Source organism: Ambystoma mexicanum, chromosome 1q (assembly GCF_040938575.1).
Source record: "Ambystoma mexicanum isolate Mex_15411 chromosome 1q, UKY_AmexF1_1, whole genome shotgun sequence".
Taxonomy (NCBI): Eukaryota; Metazoa; Chordata; class Amphibia; order Caudata; family Ambystomatidae; genus Ambystoma; species Ambystoma mexicanum.
Genome location: NC_090922.1, coordinates 1,408,904,895 through 1,408,927,106, shown reverse-complemented (window position 1 = coordinate 1,408,927,106; position 22,212 = coordinate 1,408,904,895). Strand labels below are relative to the sequence as shown.

General features: G+C 47.4%; 1 protein-coding gene across 2 annotated transcripts in view; it reads right to left on the bottom strand.

Annotated features, from left to right (window-relative positions):
• The window catches only part of LOC138548445 (vitamin D3 hydroxylase-associated protein-like), a 726,529-nt gene that overhangs the window by 275,047 nt on the left and 429,270 nt on the right, over positions 1-22,212 (bottom strand). For both annotated transcript variants that reach the window (XM_069642277.1, XM_069642276.1), the window contains exon 8: positions 3,914-4,039. In XM_069642277.1, coding sequence (XP_069498378.1) covers positions 3,914-4,039 — 126 coding nt within the window. The remainder of the gene's footprint in view (positions 1-3,913; positions 4,040-22,212) is intronic.

Below are 22,212 nucleotides of genomic sequence, written 5' to 3'. Positions count from 1 at the left end.
TAACCAAACACCACATACAGGCTATGTCCCTCCTCATATGCCATTCCTCCCTATCACAATTCTAATATAACAGTTTTGCTGGCAAGTGCCTTTCTCATGCCTAAACAAAATCCCATTCTTTTGGCGTTGCCAATACTTGTCTTGGGATGTCGGAGTTTAAAACTGACTGCAGTCCCACTGTGGAGGTAAAATAAAGATTGATCAGTTTGCGCTTTTGTATAGGTACAGGACAGAACATTTGTTTGGCACAGATATAATGGCCATCAGATCGCAAAGGCTGGACAATGGAGTGCTTTTCTGGGCATATTGTGGCAATACCTGTCAATATCGCTATTAAACCATTAGTAATTTACAGCTGCAATTAAGACATTAACTATCAGCAGACTGCTTAGACAAAAACACTGTCAGGCGACAGTCTGATGTTTTTACTTGATAGTGGTATCTCAACGAAGTTCCAGGAAGATGAGTTTTGGGCGGGAGGAGCAGGTGATGAGTGAGAGGGAATGGCCATAGCGACTATGATGGCCATGGGCAGTAAATGGGTGGGTAAATAACCAAAAACACCCACACGCTGTGTGTGCCTCCTCACATGTTATTTTGTTCCTACCTTTTCTCCAATACAATATGCACCGTAATTGTCAGGTGTATAGCACCTTTCACCAGTGGTACGGTCTCAAAGCGCTGTAGGTTGAACTCCCTTGGGAAACAGAAGTCCAGGTATGGGAACATTTGTCAGAGAGTTATAGAATGCGTGTGTGTATTTTTGCCAATACGAAGTTAGGTAGAGGTGGCTAAGTCCCTGCATGTCGAGAAGGCAGATGGATAGGTGCAGAGGTGTAGTCTGGAGAGTATGTGAGAGCAGGAGAAACATTTAGGGGTGTACCGAATTTCCGCTTCGAGTCACTATTGGTCTGAAGTTTGAATGAAAAACAGCGATTCATAAATAGTTTCTGCCATAGTGACTCAAAGCTTAAGTGCACTTTCTATGATTAGCAGTCTTCTCCTTGATTGGGTGACAGCCAATCATGGAACGTGTGGCAGTGGCTGGGCTGCAGAAGCCAAATAAGCTGCTTACTGGCTACTACAACCGGACGACAAAGGAAGCAGCCCCCGACCGTTGAAATAGCAGTGAGGGAAGCAAACAGTTCTTCCCTCACTTCATATGCCAACGGACCAGCAGAGTCAGAGACTGCTCACCAAGTAAGTCCCCTCCCTTCCAACACACGATGAGGCCTCAACATATTGCTCCCACAATTTGAGTCAGGCCTCCAGTGCAAAGCCGGTGGCCCGACATTCATTTTATGATTAAGGGGACCACTCCACTGTCCAGGAGCGGCCCCCACACTACTGATGCCGCCGAGGGACTTTGTCCCCCCGGCGGCCTCGAAATTCTCCACACTATGCATCAATTCCACTTGAAATAATTTCCATGGCAGGGGTGCACCCGAAATACTGTTGGTAATTTAGTGATTTTAGTACAGCAAGGATCAAGAGATCCATAGACATGCTCTTCCGTAGAAGGCTACCAGGGTAGCTCAGCAGGTTGAGAGAGCGTTGCTGAGATGTTGGCAACAGTTGTTCTGTGTATTTGGCACCTCCTCCTACGAGTGTGGACAGCGAGAGAGTGTTCAGTCCAGCTGGAGATATTTATTCAGAACCCAGAAGTAGCCTCTCAGCAGTAAATGTTGAACGCCTTATTTTTCTAAAAATACAACCTTTCCCTTACAGGTTTCAGTTATTAGGGACATAAGAGTGAACTTGGCCTTTTTTCAGATGTTATTTCTTTCTATCTTTTTAATAAGCTTACTGAGATATATGTCCAATTAATAAACATGAATACCCATGCAATAGAATGCCTCCTTATTTTATTAATTGAAATGTTTATTATGTTCTAGAACATGTTTACTTAAACAACTATGCGGCTCTGCCCGAATAGATGGTCCAACTATTTGGTATTCGGCCGACTAGAAAATTAACTATTTGGTACCCCCACTAGAAACATTATGTGAGCAGCTACACTGAACTTCTGACATTTGAGATTGCCGCATTATGGCAGAGGTCTTGTGTAATTTAACCCAGATATATATATTTTTTGCAACAGGTCTAATTGACCAGTACCTGGAGTGCGCGCCTCGCCTTCCTTCATGTTTTACCTACTGTTATGGGAGTTCCGGGCTCCAGAGGCAGCTGCACCGGGGTGACTGTGCCCCACTTTGGAGAATCATAAAGATAGTTCTCTCGCCTCCCCCAAACTTGGGAAGGACTTGTGCTATTGGAGGGGTGTCCGTTGCTGGTCACCTGTACTGGAAAAACTTTCTCACTACAACTACCAGAATTCTTTGAGACTAATCAATAACACCTGCTAATGAAACTCAGCCTTCCTGATGATTATTTGAGATAAGAAAACGCTTGAAGGAGTACAACTACAGACAACAGAACTGCAGCTGAAGGGATCTAACCCTGGTAACATTGAGCGACTTGTTCATTTTGGGATTTAACCCAGATATATATATTTTTTGCAACCGGTCTAATTGACCAGGACCTGGAGTGCGTGCCTCGCCTTCCTTCATGTTATACCTAGTGTTGTGTAATTTGTTTTAGTGTAGTGGATGGGTTGTGAGAGGTAGTCTGGCAAGTATGCAAGTGCAGGAGAAACATTATGTGAGCAGCTAGACTCAATTTCTATCATGGAGGATAGTCACATTATAATGACAGGGGAGGTATAGTATGTCTTATATTAGTGTATGCAGTGGATGGGTGCTAAGAGGTAGTTTGTAGAGTGTGCCGAGAGGTCGTTTGTAGAGTATGCAGGAGCAGGAGAGACAATTACATGTGCAGGCAGACCAGATTTTATCGTGGGGGACAGCTGCATTCTAATGGGTGTTTAGAGGTAGTCTGTGGAGTATTCGAGACTAAGAGAAGCACTGTGTGCAGCTACAAAGGTTAAGCACCATTTAATGGCCCAGACTAAAAATATGGTCTGTCTGGACAAATCTGGCTAAGCTGTAACTACAACAACCACAGACCAGACTGCACTCCACTGACTGCTGCCTGGCTTTCTCCTTCACCTCAGGGGGTTAAGCAAACGCGACAAGCCTACCACCACCTCCAACCATAGCCCAAACTGCCATGTACTGCCTGCACCAGATGCATCAACTGGTGCCAAAGCTATAAGCCATACAAACAGTGCTCTTCCGCGGGGTAGTCACTACGTAAAGGTAGCTTGCAATGAGTAAGTAACCCCCGATACCTTCCGTGCATTCGCATGGCTATGCTGTGCTTTCTTCAGGACAAGGTCTGCGGCCTGGAGAAAGCACAGCACAGATGTGTGAAACACTTGAGAAAGCACCAGCCTTCAGCCTTTTTTACATTTCAATTGAGAAATAAAGTTAGGGAAATTATGACACAAGCTAACAATAGAGAGTGATTTCACAGAGCTGTCCTGAGGGTATACACGCATTTCACCGAATGAAATGTCATTGTGGGATATTTCATCACCGGAATTCTCATCGCCAGAAACCCTTTTTTAAAGAAATATTTTTTGGGGGGTGTTTTGTGCGGGTTGGGGTATGATTATTAAAGTAAAGGGGGTCAGCAGGGGGGGGAAACCCCCACCAGAAATAATAATAAAAAAAATACAGGGTTTCTGGTGATGAGATTTCGGCGATGAAATGTCCCACGATGACATTTCATTCGGCGAAATCATGTAGAACCGTCCTGAGAGTGGAATTACTGTGATGGGCATCACCGCGCAGGAATTCCAAGTGGCGCATTTTGTGGCACAGGTATTCTAGAGCTATATTTTGGACACATTAATTTTGAGGGCCATATGTGCTTGCTGAGACTGTATGATGACTGAACAGGGCCTACGTTCTTCTAGTTCTCTGGAATTCAGAATAAATCATGCAGGTACCGTGTGTCCAGCCTTCTCCAGCAGCTGCTTCATCTCCAGCACTGCACGCCTCATGGAAGGAGATGGCATCGTGTATCCATCAGTCTCAAAATACCCCACACGCAGCGGCCTGGTACTAGAGTACACCTGCAATCAGAAGAAAGAGTGATCACGGGTCAGGATCATCGAAGATGGGGGAGGGAGGGGCAGTGGCAACTATCTGGTAACTCATCATACCCATCAGGGAACGAAATGCGCTCATGCCTGGGGACTCCACTGGCTTCAAGAGACTGCAGTGCAAAGACCATCATTTGGCAAACATCAAAGTGCACTAACACTTACTTGCTAAGTGTCTGTGCACAGACAAATTTCAGGACAAAGATGGGATAGTGCACACACGTTGGTTGGAAAATGCTGGCAAAGCAAGGAGTTTTTATAAATCAACACGCAAGTAGATTAATATTTCTAGGCTTAAAAATAAAAGAAATATACACAGTAGTGGTATGTAGTAATTAACTATAATGAAGGGAATGCAAAAGTAAACTAGATAATGATTTGAAGCATTTTGCAGCAGCTGAGCACGCATATAGGAAATGTTGGAAGGCTGTAGGAAGGGAGCACGGAGGCTCGGAAGCAAATACAAGCAGAAACATGTTTTTCCTGAATAGATTTATGGAGTAAGGAAACACTGACATCAGATCAGACAAAATCAAAAATAGAAACTACATTTAAAAAAGCAGAAAATGGTCTGGGAGCCCCTCTACCGAGAACGGTAACGGCCAAATAACCTGTTCTATGGGAAGGTGCCCAGTCGGGAGGGTTTACGACCAGGTTTTAGCTCATTGTACCTCTTACAGAGTAGAAATTCCCATTTGCATATCAGTCTGGTCCCATCCATTTAGGCATTCCAGCACCGAAATGCTTAGCAATTCTCCTCTAAACAAGAGTACCAACAGCAACCCCAGACACTTGTTTCCGCTTAGTCGGGCCTCATCAGTGAGGTGAAGCTGTGCCTATCTAAGCACAGCGAGCAAGGGGTCCACCTCTGGATAACCCTGGGCAACTTAGCGTGAAACCCAAAGTTCCTTATAATGTACAAAAAGGTCTGGGAGCCTCGATAATCAAGCCCGAAAACGGCCGAATAACTTGTTCTGCGGGAAGGTGCCCACTCAGGAGGGTCTACAACTAAGTTTGAGCTCACTGTAACTTTCACAGAGGAGAAGCATTTGCATATCAGTCTGGTCCCACCCACTTAGGCGGTCCAGCACCGAAATACTAGACAATTCTCCTCTGAACAAGAATACCACCAGCAATCCCAGACAAGTGTTTAGGCCTAGTCGTCATCATCAGTGAGGTGTAGCTGCACCCCTCCCTAAGCACAGTGATCTAGGGGTCCACGTCTGGATTACCCAAAGTTCCTAAAAATGCACAAAAAGGTCTGGGTTGTAGAGCATACAGAGTGGGCACCTCCCCATAGAGCACATTATTTGGCTGTGTGCATTCTCGGTAGAGGGGATCCCACATCTTTGAATTATTAGGAACTTGGGGTTTCACCCTAAGTTACCAAGGGTAATCACGACGTGGACCCTTGCTCATTGTGCTTCGGGAGGTACAGCTTCACCTCACTGATGATGGCGACTAGGCCTAAACACTTGTCTGGGGTTGCTGTTGGTATTCTTGTTCAGAGGAGAGTTGTCTAGTATTTTGGTGCTGGACCGCCTAAGTGGGTGGGATCAGACTGATATGCAAATGTATATTTCTTCTCTGGGAAATGCACAGTAAGCTAAAACATGGTTGTAGACCTTCCCGAGTGGGCACCTTCTCATAGAACAGGTTATTTGGCTGTGTTAATTCTCCGTAGAGGGGCTCCCAGACTTTCTTGGACATTTAAAAAGGCGCCTGACTGACACAGGGGCTATAACACCTATGGGGCAAGGAAAGCTGGATACCAAGAAGGGTGCGTCATGTTGTTATAGGGCAATACAATGGCATCCTGCAGGCTGTGTTGGGACTCATCTGCAGCTGGAATCTATCGAAAGCTGGGGAATCCTGGCCTAATGAGGTAAAAGACAGGCCTTGGGGAATTTCGTGCCATAAGAGAAGGAAGAAATTACGAACAAATGAGTCACATCTGCAGCACTGGGTCAACCACATTGAATGCGCCTCGTTGTGAGTTCGGCGGTGTGAAAACCAATGGTGGTAAAATGGCAGTAATGGAATAATTGCCACTTTTCTACAACTTTCTTACACTGTTGAATTTTGAGATTGGAGGGGAAAGTGGACGCTGCGCCTACAACCTATTGCTGGAGATAAACCCTCACTTTACCTTACAAAAATCATCAGATTTAAATTGTCAGATTACCGCTTGCGGTAAATACATCAAAATCCCCATGGAATCTTATAGACCCCAAAAACGAGGACTAACACCGCCTCACAACCATTCATAATCCTGTAGTAAATCTGTGGGATCAAGTGATGGCAACAGTAAAAAAGTGTGATGTTAATTTCATGTGAATTACAGCCAAACTTGTAATTGGGCCCAATGGAGCTCAGTACGAGTTGGTCAGTATAGGGTAAATGTGCCGGTAATACTGTTTACCGTCACTTTTACCGGACTAGACAAGTACGAGTGTACTGGAAAACTGTTGCTGGAATTATCTGCACTGGTATTGTAAGGAAGGCATGGTATCAACATTAAGAGACACGTGACCATAGTTCAAGGGTGTTTACTGAACTTTAACAAGGGTATGATAAACGCCTATCTAATCCTAAATCTACAGATGAGAGCAACCTACGACCATCAAATAATGATGTTTACAGTCTTAGTGGTGTCTTGTGAAAATAAAAGTGCCTATACAAAAAAAACCTATTGCCAATACTTACCTCTAAATACAAATAGTGTGAGGGTAGTGTTTACTAAAAAGAAAGTTGGTTTCCCTTCCCTTCACCACATTTTCAGCACAGACAAGGCGGTTCACTCAAGCGTAACACAATCTCTGGCTTGTTTAGCACGAGGATACAGTCAATAATTGGTATAAGGGCCTTCCATGCCCAAGTCTCTTTGCATATCGAAGTCTCTTCATGAAGAGGGCCTGATACGACAAAAGAAAACTAAGTTCTTAACAAATGATAATTTCTTTTCTTCTTACAAGTACTCAATTTAGGTGATTCACTATTCACCCCGGTCCCTCTCAGCTGTGCTCAGATACCTTTAATACAACAATCGTCACTTTGGATCCCACTCTTCCGGGCTCAGATCCTCTTTCACAATGTTCATAGAATATTCTTTCTCTGGTGACTCACGGTTTCACCCCGGATCCCACTCAGCCAAGCTCAGATCCCCTTCTTAATACAATTCGTCTCCCTCAGCTGGGTTCGGAACAATTTCAGTTAGCATCAACTATTAAAGACTTTCGAATGTGCACAGGATTTGGCTTGACACGTTGCAGGACCACTTTGATTTCACAATTCCTTTTACATTTGCCACCTCTCAGTTGGATACTGAACAGAGACCTTTGAATGAGCACCAACATGGTGCTGGACCACTGTTTTTATGGTATCGGTCTTGGCTTCAAAAATTCAGTCACTAATCTGTTTAATTATATTCAGGTCATGTGTCTCATATGATTTACACACTTCAGTTTTCTCTATACAACGTTGCTGCTTGCAACCTTGGCTTTAACGCAGACCGTCTGGTATCAGTCTCCCCAAACTCACCGGCTGTGCTGACTTTATTGGTGCTACTTTTTTGTTGGAGCCAAGGACAGTACCACGGCAGAAAACAATCCTCCTGCCTTAGCTATCGTCGTGGGAGAGCCCGGGGTACCTCTGACACACAATGCAGGTTTCTTCAACTTTGATTCTGGGCCTTTTGTTTCTTATTCTCAAAGGCTTGTGAAAGTAACGGTCTTTCTCTGAAAAGGTCAAGGGCACTTCCCTCCTTGCAACCCACTTCTGTCTTGCCATCTTTCTCCTTGTATTAAACTGCCATCTTGGAACTGCTGCTTCCTCGTGTGCTTTGCCTTGCTCAGAGTGTGCTTCGTGCTCCACTTTTTATCCATGTGGGGAAAAATGATGGAAGTCAGGTGTGTGTAATGATCAGTAATTGCCTGACCATTGTATTGGGCCATGTCAGGTGTACGGCTCAGGTGTTAGTCCATTCTCGCTCACAGTGAGCTGTCTGTAAGAAAGTGTTGATATCGGAAAAGGGGGGGAAGGAGGTTGATTTCCAAATTATCCTACCTGGTAAGATGGGGAAAGGTGTTACAGGGAAGGGGATACCGCATCTCGCCCTCTGCTGTCCCCCTTCCACTCTCCGAAGACCCCTCATCCAGGTGATCCTCCCACACTGGTCAACCCCCAGGAACTGGATTCAAAAGCGATGGCTGTGTCCTGACCACCTGGATGACAGATCCCCGGGGACTAGCAGTTGAGACACCTTCATTCTCACAGTATCAATGCATCTAGTATTACTGGCACTGAAAATACCAGATGAGCCTGCAACCTGCACCAGTAATACCGGCACAATGGTATCAGCGGCATATCATGAGCTTGGATTTGCCAGTAATACTGTCTGATATTTGGCTGCATTACCGACAAAAGCAAGGTGGCGATACCTCCAACTGAAAGCAGGCAATAAATGCATACAGTAGTGGGAAAAGAGGCCACAGGTGCACCCAATGCACTCAGGTACACCCATTTGACCCTGAAACAGTACAACAGGGCCACACCTTCCCCAAACACACTTCCCTACACATCGCCATGCTGCCACTGATTGTAGATAGCATTCCCATGCAGCTGCTTCATGCCAACATGGAGCTGCAGTGGTGGCATGTGGAAAGGAGAACAACAATTGCGAAGCGGAGACGCCATGCAAAGCGTGCACCTATGCACCGTGTCAGGGCCACACCATGGACCCTCACTGACATGCAAATCCTAATCCCGTACCACCTTACCAGGGAGAGCATTGGCAATCTCCTCAACCTGATCCTGGAAGACATAGGGAGCAGAATCGGCATCAGGACACCATACCACTGCTGGTAAAGCAGGTGTCGAACCTGCACGTCCTTGCAATAGGCATTTTGCAGCCTACATTCTCCAAAGTGCTGTGTCGGTGGCTGGACGCACTCCTGAGGCGCATGACTCAGCACATTGCACTCCGCACCACTATGGCACAGGGTGACGACACAAAGACAGGATTCTATGCTATTGCATGCATGCCCATTGTGGTGGCAGCCATGAATTGCATGCATGTAGAGCGGTGGCACCTCAGGCCTTGGAGAAAGTATAAAGGAACCAGAAGCAGTTCCATTCACTTAATGTCCAGGTCATCTGTGATGCCAATCTCACGATCACCCACTGCTGTAACCAGTTCCCCAGATCAACCCATGATGCCCTGATCCTGTGTAACAGCACAATGCCATAGTACATGGAGGGGTATAGAGGCCAATGGACCTGGACATTGGGTGAGTGGATGTACCATCACACAAAACTTGCAGTAGAGGTGACATGCAATGTGGGACACACGCACACAGAAATTGCAGGCCCAGACAATGCCCCATACATGCAGGGCCCATACACACACCCAACACATGACAGGTAACAACCCACAGGAGTAGAGCATGACCCACAATTCAACAGTGAATATCCAAGACATGCTTCCCAACAGGCCAGCCACACACAATGTACTACAGGTATTAGAATGCAACATCACACATCCCACTACATTCATGGACCGTCAATTGAGATACTGCTGTTACAGGCAATGCTTCCACAGATCACCATGATATACTTCTATGTCCATAACACATAATTGACAGAAACCGGTTGACTTTCATTAAGCAGTCTTGGGCTGATGACCCTGACTCCAAGACCCACTATACTTGTGATAAAAGGGCTTGAATCAATGTATAAATAGAAAGCAAGCATCGAAGTATCCCACCCAATAACCAAAAGAGGGACACTTATATTCAGTTTTTAGCTATTCTTCGACCTATTGGTCGGAATTATTTTTTACTGATAAGACACACACATTGGTGGCGGGAATATTAAAGCCAAAAACCGACCACCATTGTATGTGCACTTTACCTTTTTAGCATAGGAAAGTAGTGAGAGAGGAAAGGGAAAGGACCTCTACATTCCATTTGTAGCCGTCACACCAGCAAACGCTAGGGCTTTTGTGACAGCAACACATGTAGAGCATCTACACAGGGCAAACAAGCTATTGCAAAGGGAAATAGACGTAGGAGTAACTCCCTATAAATTGAAAAACTGTCAATTATGTGTTATGGATATTTGGGTATAGACAGGAGGTGATAACACCTTGACTCCAACTGTATCTATTTAATACTTCTATGTCCATCACTCTTGCCAGTGACTCTGGCTACCCACAGCTTCCGTGGCTTATGACTCCTGCAAAGACTCCCATGACGGCACCAGAGGTGGTATACAACTGGGCCCACATCTGCACTAGAGTGTCAATTGAGCGCACCTTTAGCCGGTGGAAGGCCTGATTCCGATGTCTTCACCAGACTGGGGGTGCTCACATGTAAACGCCGGACTAGGTGGGCCAGATAGTGCTCGCCCCTGAGGAGGATGATGCAGTGGCTGCGGGTGCCACACATGCACGCACTTGTATATAGAGTGTAGAGACCAGGTTCGGGCAACTGGCTTGCAAGGAACTCATTGACAACTCCTTTGGATGAGGCCCCCCATTTGCACTCCCCCTTGTACCTTTGTAAAGTGAAAATTAATTGCACACATTAAACACTTGCACTCAATAAGGAATGTCTCATCATTGCTTCAAGTGAATTTATTTTGATTTTTGCAACATGAAACTAACATCCCTAAAACAGCATCACCACTGCCAAACTGCCAAAACACCCACTCTCAAAATCACCCCTGCAGTGTCTAAATGTCATTTCTGGCCCCCTTGGCCTTGGGGGCATGCTACTGCCCCTTAGAGATGAGGTGGCACAGTGAATGGCAACTTTAGGTGCTTGGTAAGGAGCCCTCAGTGGGTGGAGCAGAAGTGGATGGCTCAGACCCATGGGCCAAGATGTACTGGAGGGTCAGCTGAATGGCCTAGTTCAGCGACTTGCTGAGGCCGAGGAAGAATGTTTGGTCACGCACTCACCAGTGTTACTATGGCTGCGTTGGCATGACCGAATGAGTGTGCAATCCTGCATGTGCACTCCTGCAGGCAGCCCTGCAGGGCATGCATTTCTTGCAGCTGCTGGCTCGCAAGTGTGTGGATGTCCGCCTGCTGCCTCTCAATGGCAGCCTGTCTTGCACGTATTGTGTGCAAGTTGAACTCAGGCAGTGGTGGTGTGCTGTGGGGACTGTGGCGGGGCCGGCCTGAAGCATGGTATTGTATCATCACGCTCATACTTCTCCTCTTCCTCTTCAGGGCTAGGAACATGGGCCCTGCCGCAAAGTGCTAGGGGCAGCACTCCACGTGATAGGGATGATGGCGTCTGACAGTCACAGTGTGAGGAACTATAGGGGGTGGCAGTGGCATGGCACCGGGAGCTGTAGTGACAGCTGTGTCATTTGCCTGGCTGGTGGTGGGGGGGCACTGACTGCTGGCAGGGGTATTATGTCCCCCTGAGGGCTTGATGGAAGGTGGAGGTGGAGTTGGTGCTGCTTTGGCGCGACAGCCCGGCACTGCTGCTTTCTCCCGCTGGTGAGTGGTTTGGCCTTTGCAGGGATGGGGCAGTTGATGTGGCTGCTGCTGAAGATCCAGCCTCTCCACTGTCTGTGAACTGTGGTCCTGTTGGAAATGTGACGACATGCTGTTAGTCATCTAGCAGATATGTCTGTGGTCGTGCATTACAATCATGCCACATTGTGCGTGCCCCAGAGTTCAATATTTCAGGTGGATCGCTTGGATGCTATTGCACTGATGGGTGCTTACACATGTATGTGGTAAAGGTGGTGCCTGCTGAGTGTGTACACAGTGCATGCCTCTGTTTTGTTATGTTATACTATGTTAAGTTTATTTGTATAGCATGGCGTCTGCCACAAGGGCATCTTGACGCTGCTCAACAGAATGGGGGATGCGTTTTCAAGGCTCGGCAGAAGAAAAGATGGTTAGGCATTGCCCAAAAAGCACAGGGAAGGGAATTCCAGAAAGATGAGTCCACAACCGAACAGGCGCGGCTTCCAATCTGGCAGAGCTTGAACCTGGGGACTGAGACGCGACACGCATCCGAGGATCAAAGTGTTTGACCCGGTGCGTATGGTTGAAATATTTTCTGCCCGTATTCTTCCCCTGACCGTAAAAAGCATGTTGCACAAGACATGCTGTTTTAAATTGAATGCGTCCAGTAATGGGAAGCCAGTGAAGTTGATATGACACAAGCGAGATATGGGCACAGCAGAGTGTAGAGGTGGGGAGGCACGCTGTCGAGATCTGAAGGATATGGAGGCACTGCAGTCGATAGGCTGGTTGTGCCAGAAAGAAGGCATTACAATAGTCGATAGACAATGTGACCAGGGCCGACACAACCGGGGTGCAGAGCTGAATCAGTATAAAAGGAAGAACCCTTCAAGCAATTTGAGTTGGAAATAGCCCTGCAGGGATACAGCGCTGACTTGGGGATCCATAGAAAGGGAGGCAGATATTTGAACACCCAAGTCCTTCACTACGGGGGTGTGGACAGGAAGAGAACCTAAGGAGGCATGCCAGAAAGCAGAAGTCCAGAGGACGCAGATGGAGGACAAACCAACACCTCAATGTTCTCATCGTTCAACTTGAGCCAGTTGTTGCACATCCATACCCCCATGGCCTCGAGACAAACCCTGAACCTGGCTGCCGACTTGGGAAGAGTAAGGTCAAGGCGAACCAGGATCTGGGTATCATCTACATAGGAATAGCAAAGAAAGCCACAAGAGAAGATGTGTTTGTTCAGAGGTTGAGCGTAGATGTTAAACAACACAAGTGAGATGGCAGACTCTTGGGGAACAACTCAGGTGAGAGCCTTACCCTGAGAGCGGAAAGGAGGAAGAAATAGGGTTTGATAGCGGTCAGAAAGGAAGGAAGAAAATGAGGCTAGGATAGTCCCAGTAATGTGGGCCCCAGCTAGTCGATCCAGCAGGATAGCATGATCAATGGTGTCAAAGGCGGGAGAGAGGTCAAGTAGAACCAATGCACCCACGCTGCCTAGATCATGCATCCATGCTAGATGATCGCCACTGAGACCAGCACAATTGCAGTCCCTCGTCCTAGATGGAAAACTGACTATGAAGGATATAAAAATAGAGACTCTTCAAGAAAAGAGCTAAGTAGTAAACAGACCAAAGATTCCAAAAGCTTCATAAGAAAATGCAGAAGAGCGATAGGCTGTAAGTTCGCAGGAAGAGGGGTCGAGGGAAGGCTTCTTCAAAAGGGTGATCACAGTAGCATGCTTGATAGAGGCAATGATCTGACCTGCTCGAAAATATTTGTTATTAGCTGCCAGTAGTAGAAAAACATGTGGGGGAGAATATCTTTAAGGATGCCCAAGGGTATGGGGTCCCTGGGGGATGCCAATTTCAGCATAGAAATGGCAACCACAATATTTTCAGAAGTAAAATAGGGAATACTGACCATGACATAATGTCGGGTGAAGTGAAGCCAGACCCAAAGAATGAATGCTTTTCAATCTTCTCCACAAAGAAGTGGGATAAAGAGTCACAAAGATGCTGCGAAGCAACAATAGGTGCAAAGGGGACAGAGAGCGAACAACCATGAACAGTTCTTTAGAATGATTAATGGACGCCGCAGCGTTATTAAAAATAATGTGCACAATGACTGTTGGCCCACCAAGGTGGGTTTTTGTCGTGGGTGTGATAGGGCATCACTTTCTGACTTGGACGATCTTGGCACAAATGGGTGCTTCTCATCTGTCCATGTGCATGAATGCAGATTTCAGCTACATTGTATGTGCATTGGTACATTCACCTGCATCCCCTGACACGTGTGTGTGTGTGTGTGTGTGGTCACTGCCCATTTGCTGTGCCTGCCATGTGTCAAACCCTTTCCCATGCCCATTCTGTGCAGCTATGCTGGTGGATGCATGCAATTGGGGACTACATGCACATGTGCTTGTAGTTGTTCTTACCGCTATCACTGTGGGTCCCTGCTCCAGCCTTAGCGGTTCCTATCCCATCAATGCCCGCCATGTGCTGGCTGTCTCCTCCCAGGGCATGAGGCTGAAGGGCCTCCACCGGGCCTGGATAGCAGCAGGAACAGGGGGATTCAGGGTGAATTGTGTTTAAAAAATGGACACGGTTGGCCTTTCTGTTCCGGCGGTGACGCTATTTCAATGTGCCAGTATTACCAGCAGTTTGGTTGCATCATCGATATTACCGGCTCTTTTCTGCAGGGGTATGTTTGCGTGCCCGTGGACTCGTAGTACGCCATTAATTCTGGCAATCGCCCCGCCGGTACTAGTAATACCGGCACAGCAGTATTTTCACCGCTTTACTGACGTACTCGTAATGAGCCCCAATATCTTGATCCTACCAAATAACTAGAGACTTCTGGTGAGAGAAAGGAATTTGCGCTTCTGTTTAATTCCTTGCTTGTGGCCTTTCTCAAGGGGTGAACACTAATGGAGTATATATCCAGCATAAACAGAGAAGAAAAAAACAGAACAGAGGCATGGGTGGCTCTGTGCTACAACCAAATACAGTGATGGGTGGAAGTTTTTCAATAAATCTGAACCACTGGCAGTGCTCTGGGCAACCTTCTACACCAGTTTTCTACCCCGTCTGCACCATTCCAAACGGGGTGCAGCCATATGCAAATCAGTCAGGTACTGCCACCAATGGTAGAAGCCCAGCCCGAACTGCTAGGCCAGGTCCCCCTCTGCACAGAAACGCAAGCAACCCCAGACATGTTTCGGCCTTGTTGGGCCTCCTCAATGAGGTGCAGTTTGGTTAGCTATGGCACAGCAGGCAAGAGACCCATGTCTGGGCATACCCTCTCTCACCATGGGAGACAAACTACAACCAAAAAAGTGATGGGTGGAAGGTTTTGAATAAATCTGACCCACGGGCAGTGCTCTGAGCAGCCTCCCACACCACCGTTTTTTAGCCCGTCTGTGCCATTGCAAATGGGGTCCAGCCATATGCAAATCAGTCAGGTACTGCCACCAATGCTAGCAGCCCAGCATGAACTGTAATGGCTTGGCAGGCACGGAACAATGGTCTGGAGGATTGCCCAGAGCAATGCCAGAGGTTTTTTGCTGGGTGGCTCTGTGACATGTCTGGCCTTTGTAAAAGGTAATTCTCAGCAGAGAGAGCCTCAAACTATTAAAGTAGGTTTGGGTAAATTCAATAAAACTTGAGGCAGCGAAGGAGCTCCAAAATGTGTAATCTGCATTGTCTACAGGGCATCAGTGCAGTTTAGCCATGAGAAACTGGTCTATGGTGGAATGTTGAAAATACATTATTTTCACACCTGGTTTTATTAATTGGGCCAGGGTACTCACATTTTGGAGTATGACTTTGTGACAACTCAGAGAGGGTCCAGGAACGACAAACACCCAGGGCGTTGGAAGGGGAGAACTCGGTGCCCGCTGTACCCAGTGAAAAGGAACTTCCCGAAGCAACAGTAATGGGAGAGTGGTGGGGCCAGCATATGGAGAACTCCGTGCCCGCTGTGAAAAGGAAATACCCGAAGCATCCATAATTGGAGAGTGCCCGGTGCCCGCTGTACCCAGTGAAAAGTTACTAACCGAAGCAACCCTAATGGGAGAAGAGTGGGAGCCACGGGACGACTATAAGGAAATAGAACCGCCGCCTCACTGCAAAACGGCAGTTACGCGGATGTTCGATCGGACCTGCTGCTACAACGGTCCTGGCCCGAGTGACAATAAGGCTGGTAGGCTGCGGCCAGCAGGGTCCCGCAGGACAGACCTGGACCCGCAAGGAGGGAGGAGGGAGAAACCACCGCTCAGCGGCAGAGCCACAATTCCGCGGCTGGACAATGGGTATTGTTACATCAAACCCGGCTGCGGCAATGCGAAGAGGGAACAGCTGTGTGGCGACACGGTAACCGTGTCGACGGAGTGCAACGAACAACAGACTCATAACCAGACCCGCGTTCCCCACGAACACCAGAGACAAAACCAGCCCCTCTCACCCCACTACACTTACCTGGGCAGTTGGGAAGCATCCAGGGGAGCAGAAACCGGTGGACCCGAGGAACGACACAAGACGCCATGTTCTCATGTAAAATGGGGCGGAGCCTGGGAGGGTTTTTGTAGACTGGGGAAGGAAGTGGAACTTGATTTGCCAGTTGAAAGCTGCCTATATAAACGCTCAGAGTTGTTGAGAAGGGGTGTTCACTCTCGCTCTCGTTGCAGAACCGACCAGACGTGGAGGCAGGAGCTACGGGAAGCACCTGGGCGTATGAAGACTAGGAGGAAAAGACTTGCCAGAGGTCCATACATCGTGCCCTGCAAGGAACCAGGAGAAACCTTTGCTCAATAAAGGAGGAGAAGCAGAAGAACTATCCCTGGAAAGACATTTTTGTTATTTGTTTACCTTTATTTCAACAGTGTTTAGTCTGAATAAACACCACCTTTTCTTTTCAACACTGCCTGACTATTTGGTGGCAGCGGTGGGATTTAAGAAACACGACATGGAGGCAATCATCAAGGCATTGGCCGACGGACAACAGCAACTCCAACAATTGGTACAAGTTCAGGGCCACCAAGCCCAAGCAGAACGGCAAGCACTACAACAGGCGCTGCAATTTCAAGCTGCCAGCCAGGATGCCCTAAAGAAAGTAACGGAAGCAGTGGTGGTCTATAGAGGTGCAACACCTGCCCCATCAAACATACTACAGAAATACCAACCAGAGGATGACCCAGGATATTTCTTCACAAACTTTGAAAGGATTGCTAGAAATTCCCAATGGCCCGTGTATAAATGGGACATTTTATAGCACCGTTGTTAACTGGTTCTATGCAAGGGGCATACCAGGCGGCAAACCCCAATGGGGACACAGCTTACGCTGACATCAAAAGAACCATCCTAGAAAGGATGGGTGTGGATGAGGAGGCTTATCGACAGAAACTAAGAGAAACCAGACTGCGCAATGGAGAGACTCCACCGCAGCTGTACTACCGAGTTCATGATTTAACGGAAAAATGGTTCAAACCAGCCAGCTCCACTATTTCAGAAATTCTAAAAAAAGTGAAGCTTGAACAGTTTGTGGATGCCCTCCCTAATACCATGCAAAGGTGGGTCCACCAACATCATAGACCCACCCTTAAAGAAGCCATAGATATCGCTACCGCCTTCTAAAAGGCGGGAGGGACCAGGATAAGTCCATTGGAGGTAAATAAAACAGTAACTACGAGAGCCACAGACACAGCTGGTCCTAAACCAATATGAGTGGAACCCAAAGGAGCAACGTGGACACCCTCCAATAGACAGCCCCAATGTTTTGATTGTGGGGAGGGGGGGCCATATTGCCCGGTTTTGCCCAACGAAGAATAAACCAGGACCCATGGAAATCGGATATACCAAGACACGTGAATTCCGAAGAAGACGGGAGCCATACCTGGTGGAGGTCCGTGTCGACAGGGTTCCCTGGCAAGGCTTGATCGACAGTGGAAGCGAATAAACAGCTATAAGACCAGAAGTAAGTTTATCTGGAAAAAAAGGGGAACAAGATATACAGGTTAAGTGTGTACATGGGGACATCCGATTATACCCATCCGAACGAGTCACCCTAGACGTTAACGGGGTTAGTACACCAATGGAGGTAGCCGTCATGCCACACATCCCGACTCCAGTACTAGTAGGCACTGATCTACCCAACTTTAAAGACTGTGCCAAAGACTTGGAATGGTTAAAAAAGGCTCCTTTCTCCCATACAGATATTATATGTAATAAGGGAAGGCCGACTAGGAAATGCAGGAGGGAAGTGAGGGAAGAAAAAAATGGGTGGAAAAGTTCAGCGGGCTGGTAGATTGGATCCCGGAAGATAAAAGGGTCTCCTTTAGAAGCGAAACATTGTCTGAGCCGACTCTAAGGAATGTCTGGGAACGAGCGATGGAAGACATGGATAGCCAAACTACTTATCCTAAGTTCAAATACAAGTGGGGACTGTTGTACAGGGTTACCAAGAATCAGAACGACCAGGAAATAGAACAGCTACTAGTACCCACTAGTTTCAGACAGTCCATTGTGGAGATGGGCCATGATAATCAAACCGGAGGACATATGGCTCGGGAAACACCCTAGAGAAAATCTTAAAAAGGTTTTATTGGCCAGGGGTCTATCGCGAAGTGGCCAGACAATTGTGAGGAGTGCTCAACATGCCAGAAAGCAAACCCGACTAAACCACAACGTGCCCCTTTAATACCCATGCCCCTCATAAGAGGCATTTTTTAGGATTGGTATGGATGTGGTGGGACCATTGGAACCCAGTAGTCACGGGTTCCAATACCTGTTGGTATTAGTCGACTATGCAACGAGGTATCCGGAGGCCTTTCCCATGAGGGGAATCAGTACGCTGCAAGTTTGTAACCAGTTGGTACCGTTCTTTGCTCGGGTGGTTATCCCATTGGAAATCATAACAGATCAGGGCAGGAATTTCGTGTCAGGAATAATGCGTAATGTTTGTCAACAGTTGCAAATCAAACAATTACGCACGTCCATCTATCACCCCCAGGCCGACGGGTTGGTAGAGCGTTATAACAAAAGTATCAAACTAATGCTCAAGAAGGTAACGGCACCCACAGGAAATAACTGGGACAGAGCAGTCCCCTTGGTCCTCATGGTATTAAGGGATACTCCGCAGTCATCAATGGGTTTTTCTCCCTTCGAGTTTCTATTTGGTCACCAGCCAAGAACAGTACTGGACATAGCTAAGAATGAGTGGGAGGAACAAGAGGAAACCACTACTTTAACAGATTACGTGTTAGATATGAGAGATAAACTGACCAAATTGAGGGAATTGGCCAGGGATAATCTCGGAATATCACAATTGGCACAGGAAAAATACTACAATCAGAGAACTTGAGTCCGCCAATTCAAGATCGGAGACCAAGTACTAGTGTTGTTACCCACAAGCCATAACAAGATGTTGGCGCTATGGAGGAGGCCATATAAGATAACAGGGGTCTTAGGCCCAGTAAATTATATGGTGGAACAACCCAATCGGAAAGTGAAACTCCAGAATTACCACGTGAACCTCCTAAAAGAATGGAAGTCATCAGACCGAGAGACAACAAAGATACAGGTGGCAATTCGAGAGGTTTCAGACTCTGCTTTTGCTTCCGTCCAGTGGGGAACACAACTCACCTTGAAAGAGAAAAAGGAACTGGAGGAACAACTCAACCCTCTATGAAAAGTGTTCTTCACAGGGAAAACCCACCTAACAGAACATAAAAAAGAAACTGAAGCAGGAAAAACAGTAAGAATACGGCCTTATCGCCTTCCGGAATCCAAAAGGATGGCAGTGCAGACAGAAGTAGAGGAAATGCTGAAGTTAGGGGTAATTGAACCATCCTGCAGCCACTGGTCCATTCCTATTTTACTGGTTCCTAAACCAGACGGCAGCACCAGCTTTTGCATGGATTGTAGGCAGTTAAATTCCATCTCAACGCACCAGGCCTATCCCATGCCCCGGATCGATGAACTTATTGAACAGTTGGGTTCAGCAAGATATATCATTACCATCGACCTGACCAAGGGGTACTGGCAGATTCCTCTACGAGCAGAAGATAAAATAAAAACTGCCTTTTCCACCCCTTCCGGACTGTACCAATTTACAGTTCTACCCTTTGGGTTGCATGGAGCGCCGGCGACCTTTCAGTCACTAATGAACCAGGTACTGGCACCACACTGTCAATACAGTTTTTCCTACCTAGATGACATTGTGGTGTATAGCAAAACCTGGAAAGGACATCTGGAACATCTCACCGCAGTAGTGTCCTCTCTGCAATCAGCCGGACTTCATATCAATCCAAAGAAAACAGTATTGGCTGCCAATCAAACCAGATACTTAGGCCATCTGGTTGGGAATGGGGTCATTAGACCCCCAACTGGACAAAGTAGAAGCTATTGGAAAACTACCGATGCCCAAGCGTTCCTGGGCTTCATAGGCTACTACCGTCGGTTCATACCTCACTTCTCCTCCATAGCCAGCTCTTTGACGGAAGCACTCAAATCCACCTATACTGGAAATCTGTTAAAAGATGACCAGGCTTATAAAGCCTTCCAGGAACTCAAGAACATCATATCAGCACAACTGGTTCTAAGATGTCCAGACTTCAATAGACTTTTTTTGTACAAACAGATGCTTCTGGGCTAGGCTTAGGTGCCGTCATCTCACAAGGTAGTGAAATGGAGTTACATCCGGTGGCATTTATTAGCCGTAAATTGTTGCCTCATGAGGTTGGATATTCTACCATTGAAAAAGAGTGTCTGGTGATAAAATGGGCAATCGAGACCCTCGGGTACTACTTGGTTGGACGCAAATTTACCATCTTCACAGATCATGCCCCTCTTCAGTGGTTAGCTACCCACAAGGACTCCAACCAACGTGTGCTGAGGTGGTTCCTCACATTACAGGAGTTTTGTTTTGAAACCATACACAAACCAGCAGCCTTTCAGTTAATCCCGGACTACCTGTCCAGAACCCTAGATCAGCCCAATCGGCTGAATGCTTCGGGGGGTGTATGTGACAACTCTGAGAGGGTCCAGGAACGACAAACACCCAGGGGGTTGGAAGGGGAGAACTCGGTGCCTGCTGTACCCAGTGAAAAGGAACTTCCCGAAGCAACACTAATGGGAGAGTGGTGGGGCCAGCCTATGGAGAACTCGGTGCCCGCTATGCCCAGTGAAAAGGAAATACCCGAAGCATCCATAATTGGAGAGTGCCCGGTGCCCGCTGTACCCAGTGAAAAGGAACTAACCGAAGCAACCCTAATGGGAGAAGGGTGGGAGCCACGGGATGACTATAAGGAAACAGAACTGCCGCCTCACTGCAAGACGGCAGTTACGCGGATGTTCGATCAGACCTGCTGCTACAACGGTTTTGGCCCGAGTGACAATACGGCTGGTAGGCTGCGGCCAGCAGGGTCCCGCAGGACAGACCTGGACCAGCAAGGAGGGAGGAGGGAGAAACCACCGCTCAGCGGCAGAGCCACAATTCCGCGGCCGACATCGGGTATTGTTACATCAAACCCGGTCGCGGGAATGCGAAGAGCGAACAGCTGCGCTGCGACATGGTAACCGTGTCGACGGAGTGCAACGAACAAGACTCATAACCAGGCCCGGGTTCCCCACGAACACCAGAGACAAAACCAGCCCCTCTCACCCCACTACACTTACCTGGGCAGTTGGGAAGCATCCAGGGGAGTAGAAACAGGTGGACCCGAGGAACGACACAAGACGCCATGTTCTCATGAAAAAGGGGGCGGAGCCGGGAGGGTTTTTGTAGACTGGGGAAGGAAGTGGAACTTGATTTGCCAGTTGAAAGCTGCCTATATAAACGCTCAGAGTTGTTGAGCAGGGGTGTTCACTCTCGCTCTCGTTGCAGAACCGACCAGACGTGGAGGCAGGAGCTACGGGAAGCACCTGGGCGTATGAAGACTAGGGGGAAAAGACTTGCCAGAGGTCTATACATCGTGCCCTGCAAGGAACCAGGAGAAACCTTTGCTCAATAAAGGAGAAGCAGAAGAACTATTCCTGGAAAGAAATCTTTATTATTTGGTTACCTTTATTTCAACAGTGTTAAGTCTGAATAAAGACCACCTTTTCTTTTCAACACCGCCTGACTGTCTCATTGTCACAGGCTTTATTTAACATTATGCTGGTTTCTTTGTTTTTGGCAATAACGTTATGGGGATTGTGACAGTCACAGACCAATCGTGACTCAGGTTTCAAGTTAAACAGCTTTTAATTCACACAAGGAAGGGTTGAATAATGTCCTGTCGGGTATACATGAGCTCAAACATACAAAGCCTCATATCCAAGTCCCAAACTGTTAAGAGTTTCCAGCTCTCATTTGTAACTCCCTTTGGTGGCTCTGTGGTCTCGTGACCACAGGACACCACGTCCCGGGCTCTGGAAGTTTGCATGCCGCAGACCTCCCAGCAAGAAAGTATCACTTCCCCATGCCTCAGGAGATACCACAGACTACGAAAATCAGACATTTATTTACCCTTGCTCAGGTGTTCGTCTGACAAGTTATTCTCACCCTCCGAGCAAGGGTCAGCGTCTTGGGCTTGAGCTCACCCCAGCCTTTGTTTCTTTTTTCCTTCTCCTAAACTCTGGGCCCTACCAGGGCCTGGGTAACAGCTCCTGGACAG